This window comes from Penaeus vannamei, chromosome 13 (genome assembly GCF_042767895.1).
Source record: "Penaeus vannamei isolate JL-2024 chromosome 13, ASM4276789v1, whole genome shotgun sequence".
In the NCBI taxonomy this organism is placed as follows: Eukaryota; Metazoa; Arthropoda; class Malacostraca; order Decapoda; family Penaeidae; genus Penaeus; species Penaeus vannamei.
The window spans coordinates 17,942,561-17,955,060 of NC_091561.1; the positions used below are offsets into that span (position 1 = coordinate 17,942,561).

Here is a 12,500-nt window from a genome sequence, read left to right on the forward strand (position 1 = left end):
ATACATGCTTGCGTTTCCGAAAATTATGACGGGTCGACAGCCATTTCCCTTCCCACTACCCCTTCCCGGCCGAGAACTCGGGCGGCAAATGGGGAAATAACAGGCTAATTATCAGAATAAACAACACCAATGTCCCAAAGGCTTCCTACGGTCGGCCAGCTGCCCTCGTACCTGACTCGGCGAAAATGAAGGCCTCGTCGACTCCAAACTACCGGTTGACCTGTAATTACTGCCTCAAACTACCGGTTGACCCGTCGTCACCTGTCGGGTCATTAGGTACTGGACAAAGGGTAAGGATGGGGTTCCGGGTTACTGGTTACCGGGTTACCTTTCTCCGTATTCGAGCAAGTGGTGAAAATATCAGGTGGACGGCGGGCCGTTTGAAGGCATCTGGGGACCCGAGTGGCCCTTCGCCTTCCGTCCGGGGAAAGCGCTCACCGTCGCTGTTTCTCATTTCCATTTTTTAAATAAAATTAAATTATGCATGAGAGAAATCGCACCCGGCAGTGATTTTTTACCTTATTTATTCCGAAACTGGGGATATAGATGAGCGAGTCTTCCCCAAAACCTCCATCGTCGAATCCTTTGTATGTTCTTCGCCTAATGGTCAATACACACCGACTCCCCCATTGTTCATCGTTGCGTAATGTTCTCTAACACTTAACCATAGACTCTCTTCGTCGGCTCTTGTTCCGTAGTCTTAACTATGCTTTACGACTATTCTTTTTTGTTGAAGGCTCATTTATAAACATCATCTCGAACCCAGCCCTCCCAGACAAAGGAGGATTTTTCGTTGTTTGTCTTTTGTTTTGGCTTCGGTGTCTATAGATCTCGCGCGCAAACTACAGACTATAGACGCCTGTGATCCTCTATAGGCGAACACGCACGATGTTCAATGGGTTCCCGATCAATGCTCTTTAAAAACTATTTGTACATTTCTTCCGCAAAAGAAGAGAAAGCAGATAATTATTGTTAATGATCCGACTCTATTAGATATATAACAGGCTCAAGTATGTCAATAAACCACGCAGGTAATCATTAAAAGATGCAAAGTCGAGACTAAATTTCAACATGACTTTTGTCCTCATAAATTCCCTCTCAAAACAAATGAGCGCCGAAGACTTTTCAACTCGCCGCTAACATTAAATACACGGTGTGTTACAATCACGCTGCAATTTATGTCCTTGTGCTTCTATCTTCCACGACTGTAACTATTGAATTATTGAACAAATGGACAATAACATAAATTTGATGTTCATCGATTAAGTCGAAAGAGACAATGGCAAAGAAAAGAGAAGGAAACACGAGAACATCGCATCAATCTTTACATGTTTTATGATGATTACTAATTTTATTTTTGTAAATTATACTTGGATAGATGCGTTAACGTTTATATGAAATCAATTTACTTATTAATATTGTTGATGAGGTTTTAATATTTAAGAAAATCCATTAACTTGCCGATATGAAACAAAAGAGACTCGTTTCCCGCAGCCCTTCCTGGCCCAGATTGGATCCGACACTCCTACGGCTTCGCTCATTATGCACGCTTGGAATCCAAACCTCTTGTCCGTCAGCTGAGCGCTTTTCGCAACAAAGGCATAATGAAATGGCCATTTGTAGGATCGGATCATCATTACGAACGCTGCGATGAAAGAAAGAGGAAATGACGGGGAAATGAAAATCGCATTTGATGATTTCACCGGATTCCTTCTCCGCCTTCATTCTTAAAGGCTTTTTAAACATCCTCTCTGACATCATGATCTCTGTGTAAACTGCGCCGAAGAAAGCGCAGTGGGAGCGCCGTGCAGTGCTCGCCTCACAACAGCGCAGGCGCAATAAATAAAATGGCGGACGGGCAATTTGGTGCGGGTTGCCAACACGGGAGCAATTTGCAAAGATGGATGCCGAGACTCATGGTATTTTTTCCCCTTTTCCTTTTCTTACTTAACCGAGTTAATGGACGTTCCCTCTAAAGTTTAAAAAGTGTTTGTGTTTTCTTTTGGCTTGGTATAGGGCAGAAAGCAAAGGCTTATGTGGCAACACCGCTTGTATCAGGCGAGGGTTTGTCTCCTGTTGAGTGTTTACCTGTCGCGCCGATGACTCCAAAATACTCGAGACATCATAAGGCGTGTAATGCTCCTATTGTGCTGATAGAATCGCAACGGGCGGCAAACCAAAATGCATAAGGCGATCGGTACATAAATGCGGGTATTTAAAGAACCATTAATTGATTATATTGTAAATCACGTTAATCCTGCTCATTAAAGCGATTATGTCAGGCAGGAAGAGAACCGGGTTTTGCGGGAAGCCCATCGCCGCTGCCTTACTTCACCCACGCACCCGAGGAGTCCAACATTCATCGAGTTTCTCAAAATATACTTCTAAAATCTGAACACAAACGGGGGGAAAAGGGAAAAGGACAGCTATAGAAATCCCCGTCACAGAAGCTACCACAAGAAAGTCACTGATACGGTAAATGCCTTTGTTACGGTTGTATGGCAGACGCACCAATTTAGCTGTCCAGGCTGTGATCCCCCAGACCTTTCAGACCTGTCAAAAAGGGTCTGCTTGTTTCCCCGGGTCTCAGGCGGAATGGGGAATGAACCGCCAGTCCTTGCTTCCATATACTAACACTTTATTTACATGATCACGCAATGCAGTTGAAGAAGCCCATTGACCATTTCATTTTCATTATTGTAATGATATTTCGTAAGGCTCTAAAACAAAATTTCTCCTTTAACCGAACTCCAACGTATCCTGGAGACCCATGAACGCATCCCATTCGTTTTCTATTTAAAGAAAACAATAACACGACCAGACCGGACACTGTTAGCCATACACGCACCGACCCCTTCCTTCTTACTACTGGCTCCCAAACAGTGGCTTTGAAGCACGTTATCGTTATTACGAACGCCCATATTTCACGCCCTTGGCCCCTACCACCACCCACTCCCCCCAGCCACGCCAGGACTCCCAAACGACTCGACGAGGGTTGGGAGTAACGAGGTCCTTGGCAACGTAAAGTGTCCACCGCGCCCACAAAAAGCGACGTGGCCCACAAAGACTGCATTTCACGCCATCCCGACCCTCTCTCAAGACCCCCATTGTACGATAACTTTCCGAGAAGGTTTGGGATCCGTCCGGAGGGGCCCGACCCGCCGCGCGAGAACCGAACGCCTCCGACATCCGTTATACGTCTTTTATGGCGCTTTACAGTCCCCAGTGTGTGTGTGTGTGTGTGTGTGTGTGTGTGTGTGTGTGTGTGTGTGTGTGTGTGTGTGTGTGTGTGTGTGTGTGTGTGTGTGTGTGTGTCAGAGCTGCGTTCATTCCTGAGCAACGAAAATTAAAAGCGATTTCCAAAAAGGAAGATTTACGGCGCGAATGCTATAGTCTCTCCTCCACGCCCTATCAAGCTTCCCAGTCTTGGTAATAGCCTTTGATACGATGCAAGGAAGAGATATGGGATGGGATTACGGCCGCGATACCACTGCGCCATCTTCACGCTCTGGGGACTTAATCTGACAAAAGGAGAGGGGGGAAGGGGTAAGCATGGGGGACGGAAGGGGGGGGGAAGTAGGGGGAGGAGGGAAGGGTGAAGCAAGGGGGAAGGGGAGGGGAAAGCAGGGGGAGTAAGGGGGAAAGAGGAGGTTTGTTCTTATCTTTTACCCATTCTTCGGCCTTAAAACCATAACAAGTTACTTACACCCGAGTTATAGGTTCTCCAGGTGAGAGAGAGAGGAAGAGAGAGAATGTGGAGGTGGGAGGCGGGTGGGGATGGGGGAGGGGGAGGGGGAGGGACTCATAATGGTTCGAATCGATTGTATCTTGTTATTTGATGTTAAGCAAGGGTGGTGCGAGATAGACTGTGGGACCTTAGGCACAAGGACGGGAATTCTTTAAGAATTCACGCGGCCACCAGGTGGAGAGAACTGCCACTTTTACAAGCCTCTATTCTTCGGTGTTTAGTCTTTATATGCCACTATACATATTTTTTTCACTGGCCGTGATCAAGCGTAACTTCTCCTCCATTCGTAGTTTTGAATCCAATCCCGTTTTTTCTTGGGTTGATATTTAACTAGTTGCGTGCTTTATTTTTTTTTCTCAATTAATTTACTTTAAATGTAAATGTCTGACAATCTAATGAAGAACATCCAAATCCAAAAAGCGAATACGTAGAAATACAAAAGACTAATTCCTTGGCCCTCACCTCCGTCCGCCGCCCAACCGTCTGTTGCTCTGAGGACACTCCACAGGTTTCCCAAGATTTCACAAGACCGTGTCTCTCAGACTCTTATTGACAAAAGCAAGCGGTCAAGATAGAGGCACGCCATTACCGTCCACGAGGGGACAACATTGGCTATAATCCCGGCGCCCCAACGTGAGTGTGGTCACTACGGCTCTGGAGGAACAATGGCTCCGAGTCGACGCTATCTGCACACAGTTGAAACTCTTAAGTCGTCGTAATGACCAGCTGAGACCAGGATGAAACTGCAGATTCCATACTGTAAACTGACTCGGGTCGTCCGGCCAGTTTTCAGGAGATATCAGGCCGTTCCTGTTGCTATTCAGCTTTTCCTTTGCGACGAGAAAACCTTACTAACCTACCTTTTTACAGTAAGTGACAGCATAGGTGAGATTACAAGTTAAACGAGTTTTCTTTTTAATAAAACGAACAGGAACCCATAAGCGAATAAACCCCTATCAAAAATAAAAACAAATAATGAAATGTTTACCCGAGATCCAGTAGAAACAGAGCATCTTAAACCCCAGAACAAAAAAAAGGAAACGATCAGATAAGAGAGCAGGGATGCGAGTCTCACTAAATCGCTTTCATTAGTCAGTCTTTGTAATGATAACAGCCAAACGCGGACTTCTAGCCAAACCGATGAGAAGTGAATGGACATCTGATTGAGAACTTGGGGAAGGAGGAGAATGCGGCCGGAGAGAGAGAATTGAAAGAGTTTTTGGAGAGAGAGATGGGGAGTAGAGATGGCCGGAGGAGCAGAGATCAGTATGGGAGATAATGATGGAAAATCCGTTTGTTGTCTAGTCCTGAGATTCTGATGTTTACTTTACCTATTGTATACGTCTGTCCATCTCTATTCATGAATGACAAAGAGTTTTATCTAAACAAATTTGATATTAAGTGGTATTTTTCAGAAAACAAAATGACTTTTTAAGTATTTAACATCATTAATTGACTTATTCTTTTTAAAAATACCAAGATTTCCAGCTAACTGGTTGAAAGCTGCAACTCACGTCGCATAATGCGATAAAAGTAAAGGAATTTAGACCTTAAGTCTACTCACCATAAAGCAGTTGGAGTTCTGATGACAGCTGGCGTCGTCTTGCAGGGAACTGTCTTTCTCGAACTGAAAATAGAAATAACAATACATTATAACATATTTAACATTAAATCAAAACAATTATTCAGACCACAGGAGACAGAAGTAAATAGATAATGTATTTCAACGAATAATGTCTACTCAATTCATCTTCATAAACTGAAACTCAGAGGGAACTCAAATAAACCTTGAGAGCAAACTAGGATCAACTAGGCCAAATACACGAGCAAATATAAACAAGTCAATAAGGCTGAAGAAACTCCATTCCTTGATCAAACGCTGTGACGGTTAGTTTGTTTGTAGAGCCTCACCCCCTACCCCCCGGCTCTCACCCCACCCCCTCTCCTTACACCCCCACATCGCCAACTCTTGCCCCCCTAAACAGACAACTTTCATGTGGAATAATACCCCCTATCAAAAAAAAAATAGATAAAATAAAATAATACATTTACATTTACTGATGCCAAGACATGACTTTAAAACGTATATCTAAATCTTGTATAATGTTTTTTTTTATCATTTTAATTAATAAGTTTTAAAAAATGAAAAGCAAAATAAACATCGAGACCCACAGGCCCTGCACTCGCATCCCGTCTGAAACAATGGAAAAGCTCTCGGCGTTTCCTCCGCGTCCAGAGGGAGAGCGGATGGCCGGCCGGGCGAAGGCAAGGAGTGTTTGCCGAGCTGTTTTCACGGTAAACCATTACCTGTTGACACGGACCATTCCTGCGTTTACAAAAACACGAAAATAAGCCGAGGACTTTGTTGACCAAACACCTGAAGACATAAAGCTAGAAAGGCGATGAATTTTGAACCTGAAACTCTTTAGGTGAAATGGAAGTTGGAGAGAGGGCACCACACCTCCAAGTGTTCTAATGTAAATAATCTTTGTAAATCCTTTAGAATATTCCAAGGCATGAAGAGGCCATTGGCTGTAACACTATGTAATGAATAAAGATTTAGTTTCAGGAACCGACGTATGAAATGAAACCCACAAAGTGTTGCTCATTTCTTGCGCGAGCGTTGAAATCCCCAGCGGTTGATGCGAAAGAAAGACGAAGAGATAGGAGAAGAGGAGAGAAAGGAAGAGATGAGAAAATAAGCGAAGAAGAGAAGAAGAAAATTCAATCAATTTCCCTGTCTTTAAAAAGCGCCGGACGTTTATAACGACTGTCGTGGGGTGTGTGTCTCGGATGAAAAAGTATCCCATAAAATAAAAGTGTCTCAGGTCGAAGCCGTCACCTCCAATCGTGGGTGATTTATGCCCCGTGCGGTCGCCTCGCTCCCCGCCAGGTACCGAACCCTTCTGCAGGAGACCCCGGATTATCGCCTTCGGAATCACTCGATACGAACATCCGTCCACCTCGAAGGGGTTGAGACATAATAAAAATCGCGGAAGACATTCCTGAGGGAGAAGCATCATTCAGGTTTTCCTTACGCAGGCTGAAGGTCCTCCCTCTCCGCGGCTGGGGAAGGAGCCCTCTTAACGGCCGGGTGACACAACAGATTAGGATCTCCCACGGTAGATTCGTCGGTGTATATACCCCGAAAAATTGCATAAAAGTTGCAATAAATCACTCTACGCAGAAGACGGCTAAAAAGGGAGTTAAGATCCAACATCTTCAGTCCCGCAGGAGAAAGAGCGTCTCCCAGCAAGCCAGGGCGATCCATTAATTAAGAGGCCAATGAATGAGGGAAGCCAATACAGGCGTCGGGTCGCTGACGGATCACCTTCGCGAACAATGGGGCCGGACACAACGCGGGTCCAGGCTTGCATTAGTCTTACGCGAGCTGAATCAATCAAGATTGTTTATATTATCGTGTCATTCTGTCGTTTGTTAAAAAAAAGGTCTTGTGCTTTACTTGATAATATCTGAATACCTAACGAAGCTGCGGCTGATATAAAAACAAAGAAAAGGGAAAAGGAAACGTAAAACAGTGATTTTTTTTTGTGTGTGTTCTTTGAAGTGCGTGAACCCAAATGAATGATATATCGCCAAGCCCAAGAAAGAATAAGAGAAAGAAAGCCTCAGTAGTATTTACGATTTCCTCCGATTGTAACGGTCACCACATGACCTCCGGAAATCTTGCTCTGCCGCCGCCTTGAACTCCCGAGATATAATAGATCTGTCATGGCTCTTCCTATCGCTTTCCATCAGCGAAGTTCAGTGTACGGCGATACAAAGCGAAGTAAATATCAAAAGACGGACGCTCGCTATCTGATATTATCGTCATTGTCAGGAGAATGAGAGGTGATTAGAATAATGAAGCTCTATGTGAAGCCTATAGGGTTAGGCCTTAAAACTACCGCGGTTGCCACTTCCGCTCCCGACGTGATAGGCCTTTAACTTCCTGCGCGATCGACGTAGCTTCGGGGCCTTCGTTATAGAGGTCTGGATGGCTCTTCCGGTCCCGGCCAGATGCGAACCGCTGATCAAGATCGAACTATGAAAAATATTTATGACAGCCGACGCTTCTTAAAGGATGATGTGAATTACTTAGCACTAAAGGCATGTGTATGGATGTATTATTTTTTCGTTAAGTAACAAATCCCTTCCAAAGCCCGCCTGTAAGAACGGTGAGGTGTCAGAGAAAGGGATTAGATTCCGTTTGCCGAAGGATTAGATTCCATTTAGTAAGGGAGTCGCTATTCACGTGTCATGTCAAGTGTGTGACGAGGCCGGGGACATTAGGAAGTGCTGAAGCTTCGGCCGTTTATATTCGAGGGAGCGGGACGGCTACACAATGAGTCCTGAAGGTTGTTTACGTGCGTGTCTACGGGACTGGCGAGGGGCGGGGGCTGCTACACTTGAGCCGCCCTGACTGATGGGAGGGCTCCCCTTTCATGCTGGAACACACAAAACTCGTTTGACTCGAGGAAGACCCTAAGAAGCTTGCGAGATCAATTTAGAAAAACTGCATGGGGCCTTTTGACATGGGTCTGCCGTCCGGGGGCTTTGATAAGAAGAATGTAGTGAAGATTATCCGTACCCTGGCCGGCCCCCGAGACAACACCTCGGCCGGAGCAGCATCGCGGGCAGACCGGCCGAAGCAGGAGGACGTTTGACTTCTTGACCGCAGTCATCGCGCGACAGTAGCAGCCTCAATAGGAACCAAACTCCCGAGTCATTAGTTCCTCCCGCTTTTGTCTTCTAAATGCCCAAAAATCCGTTTTATAGAAAAGGTCTTTGTCCAGAGGTCACCTTCGCCCGGGGCACAGGAGCCAGGCGCTGCCCTCAGCTACCTGAGCTGATCACTGGCCAAACGACGATCAGACGGATTTCCTCAACAGCGAACCGGGTATTTGGCTTTGTTCCTCCGTGTCCCTCGTAATGATGGAGCCTTTGCTCCGAAAACAAAACGGAACTCTGGAAGGGCCGCGACTTATCCTGAAGGGACAGCTCGAACAGTCGGCCGCTGGAGGAAAAAACTTCCCTTCCCGTTGTTTCATTGTGCCAGAGGACGTGTAGGCATTGTGAGCCACTCCCGAACCCGCAAAGAAAAGAAAAAATAACAATATTACTATATCAGACCCGAGTTGGGTCTGTGGTGGAAGTCTGGCTCGCCCGGGGGGAGGGGAGGGGAGTGCCCAGCCAGTGGTACCGACGCCCCGGCAAAGCGCTCTACTAACTCCCACTCTTACTCTTCGGCTCAAAATCAAATTCAAAAGTAAGCAACAGAACAGACAGCGACCCCCCCACCCCTTCGCCGACTCAGGCACCGGAGAGCGGAAGGCGCAAGGCCTCTTAATAGGGCCGCAATAACACGTGTGGGTAACCGTGCCAGGTCGATCCAATGTGCACGGCGAGAGGGGCCTGGGACCTGCACCGCCGCTGACCTTCCCTGCTCCCGTTTTGTTTCGCTTCGGACGAGAAAATGACCTTCATCCCTCCCCTTCCTTCCAGACTACCTCTTCAACACGGACCTTAAAAAACACGAGGACTACTACACCCGCTGCAAACACGCGAGACGCAGTTAAAAAGACAGCGGACGATCTAATCTCGGCTCTATCAAGGGTTATTTTGCGACCACGAGAAGCCACGCAAGCTCGAGGGGCGAGCGCCACGCAACGCCCGGACGAAAGCAAGTCGGCAGCGAGACCGTGCGATATCTTGCGGCCGCAGCGAGTACACGCAGCGCCGATTAATTAAGCCGATACCAATGACCGAACAACCGTGTATCGGACCGTAAGTCACTTCGCATGAAAAGGTCCAGTGAATCAGGTTATCAAATACATTTTTAAGGCAAGAGGAACGTAATTCACTATCACACACATAAAGAAAAAAATAGTAAAGAAAAGTGAAATGATGTAAAAGCGACGTGATTAGTATTCCTGTCCGTGCGCCTTCGAGACTCACGGGCATCAGGTAGCGGCGAGGGGAAGGGGGGGCGGGGGGAGGGAGACCCTGCTGGACTCGCCCGTAATGACCAGCTACCGGCCGTCGGACCCGCCAAACCCCGCTCGCACTCACTCATTCGGAAAAATATATAAATATGTATACACCGCATTTCCATCAAAATCTAAAACCGATCTAGCCATAACGCATTTCCATTGCCATTGTTCATATCAATACGTGGAATTCCCTTCACCACCAAGCTACGGAAGCTCCATAGGGGCACCTTCTGTATGACGGGGAGGTGGGGTGTAGGGGAGGAGGGGAGGGGGTCTCACACTGTGGCGAAAATTAATGACTGTCACCGTGGGCATGCCACTGACCGCGACGCTGGAGATGGTGCTAGCAGGGGCGGTTTGTGTCAACTCAGCAAGATTTTATGGCATATGAATTTCGCCAGACACGTAAATTCTCCTGGCATAAAAAAAGTGAAGAGGGACAAGTAAAAACGCTAAAAAAATCGCCCGAGAAGGAATTACAGTCAAACCTCTTCGATGGAGAGTCGTCCTTACACGCGGGAAAAAATAAACAAGTATTTAAGATTCGCTATCATGCGTCGAAGGTTCATTAGCGTTCTTCGCGAAAGTCTCCCGATTTCCCTAAACCGAAGCCCGAGCGCCGGGAAAAATGCCTCGGCCGCGAAATTCCGGAGACCCCCTGGAAGAAGCAGCAGTAAATCTGACCGTCTGCCCTGTTTTCGCGCATCGTTATCCCGCTGGAAATGTCACAAGTCACCGCCTAGACAGCATTAATTACCTAGAATTCCTGCGGATCTCGTCCCCCTCCTCCTCCCTCCCTATCCCTACCCCTCTCCTCTTGTCCCTAGACAGGAGAGATCGTAGGGAAGATTCCCCTAACCCCCCCTACCCAAAGGCCTTCTCTCTCCCATCTGATTTCTTGCCTTGCTATTGTTGTAGGGGACAAAGACATTTTTCCCCTGAGAAAGGAGTTTTGGGGGAAGAAAAAGAGGGAGCGAGGAATAGGGTTAAGTGGCACGGGGTGGGTGATAAACATTTGGAGAAATTTGGTGAAAATAAGAGAGAATAGTAAAAGAACTTACAAGAAAAACAAATATAATATGAAACATATAAACATACGACCGAGAAATACATCATACACACCCCATGCACACGACCAACCGCCGGACACCCAACCAAACATACACGACTCAAAGCCTCTCCTTTTGAAGAAAATAACGACAACCCACACTCGCCATGCATTATAAACAGCCAAAAATAAAAATCACCATCACCATTTCTGCCATCGGTTTCCAGCCAGTGGATAAAGACGAACGACCGACGAACGGGTTCTCGACAAGAGTCCGTTCCAGAGACTGAGCCCGCAAAAGAGCGCCCAGTCGGACTCTCTTGTGTCCTTCTGACAACCGTAGCGCACGTTCAGACATACCCTCTTTAGTTCCCGTCCTCGCGGGAAAATAGAAGAGAGAGAGAGAGAGAGAGAGAGAGAGAGAGAGAGAGAGAGAGAGAGAGAGAGAGAGAGAGAGAGAGAGAGAGATTCAAATCCCACTGATTATTTAACTCTTTTTGAACACTCCTAAGCCGCGAGTCATAAAATCCCACCCATTTAATTTAACGCAATGGATATAGATATAAATTTCTTAACTCCAAAAACTCCCCACACGGAAGATACACATATAGAACTGAAACCCCCGTTCAAAACATATAAATACGGCTGTCACAACCTTTTCCCTTCCCTGTCGCTAACCCTCGCCGTCGCAGCAGCCCCATAGAAGGCCTACCTCGCTATTCAGGAAGGGGACAAGAAAGGACAGAGGAGGAGAGAAGAACGACAGGCGAAGAGAAGAAGGGAGGAGGGGGGAAATAAGGGAGAAGGGAGAAAGGAGGGGGGGGGCTTTCCATACGAGTCAGAAGGCAGTGTGAATGGCATGAATAGATGACATTGACAGCGCTGGGCTTTTAGCAGTGATTAAAGGCGTCGAGAAGAGGCAAGGGTGTCGCCGTCGCAGCGCTAAGTGGCCTATGAACCTCCGCCTCGACCGTTTAGAGGCGGCCTCCCTTCGAGGACGAGATACGGCCGTCGGATGAAAGGTGTAGTGGAGTCTACCTTGATTTAATGGTGTATTTATTCATATTTTGATCGCTTATTGGTACATTTTTATTGGACGCTTATGATATTTAAATATATATTTATATTTAAAGTTAGAGATTATGGTAAGTTTTGTTCGGTCTTTGATATTTATGGATATACTGAAAATTGTTTCATTCCACTTAAAATTCTTTAGCCGATACTTTAATTTCGAGATAAATAATTTGCTATAAAAATAAACATACACAACCAGCAATAGAATCTTAAGCATAAAATCAAATAATTCTTCGAACACTCGAATAAAATATAATTTTCTGAATTGCCGGCGATCACGACCTAAAACCATCACTAAAGGAATTTTATCCGCGAGTTCAAAAATTACAACTTCTACCCGTAAAACTTTTCGTCGGAGTTGTGAACTATACTCCCCGGCGTCGACCTTCAATACCTAATACGTTACAGTCGAACTCCTTTTAATTCCGGCATAATGCTGACGATATATCTAAAGAGAACACACTCGTGCGGCATACAAATCACCGATAATGTGTATATCCTCACGGCGGTCGCTCGGCCAGGGTGTTATTTCGGAATCTTGCTGATAATTCCCGTCTGCGTTCGTTTCCCTCTGATAACAAATGAAAAATCACACGCACACGATTTTCGCAATCACGATTCACACTTTTTTCTTGTT

At 46.2% G+C, this 12,500-nt stretch overlaps 1 protein-coding gene across 1 annotated transcript in view; it reads right to left on the reverse strand.

The window, feature by feature from the left end:
• The window catches only part of LOC113803880 (uncharacterized), a 15,571-nt gene that overhangs the window by 2,775 nt on the left and 296 nt on the right, over positions 1-12,500 (reverse strand). The window contains exon 2 of the mRNA XM_027354692.2: positions 5,313-5,375. Coding sequence (XP_027210493.1) covers positions 5,313-5,375 — 63 coding nt within the window. The remainder of the gene's footprint in view (positions 1-5,312; positions 5,376-12,500) is intronic.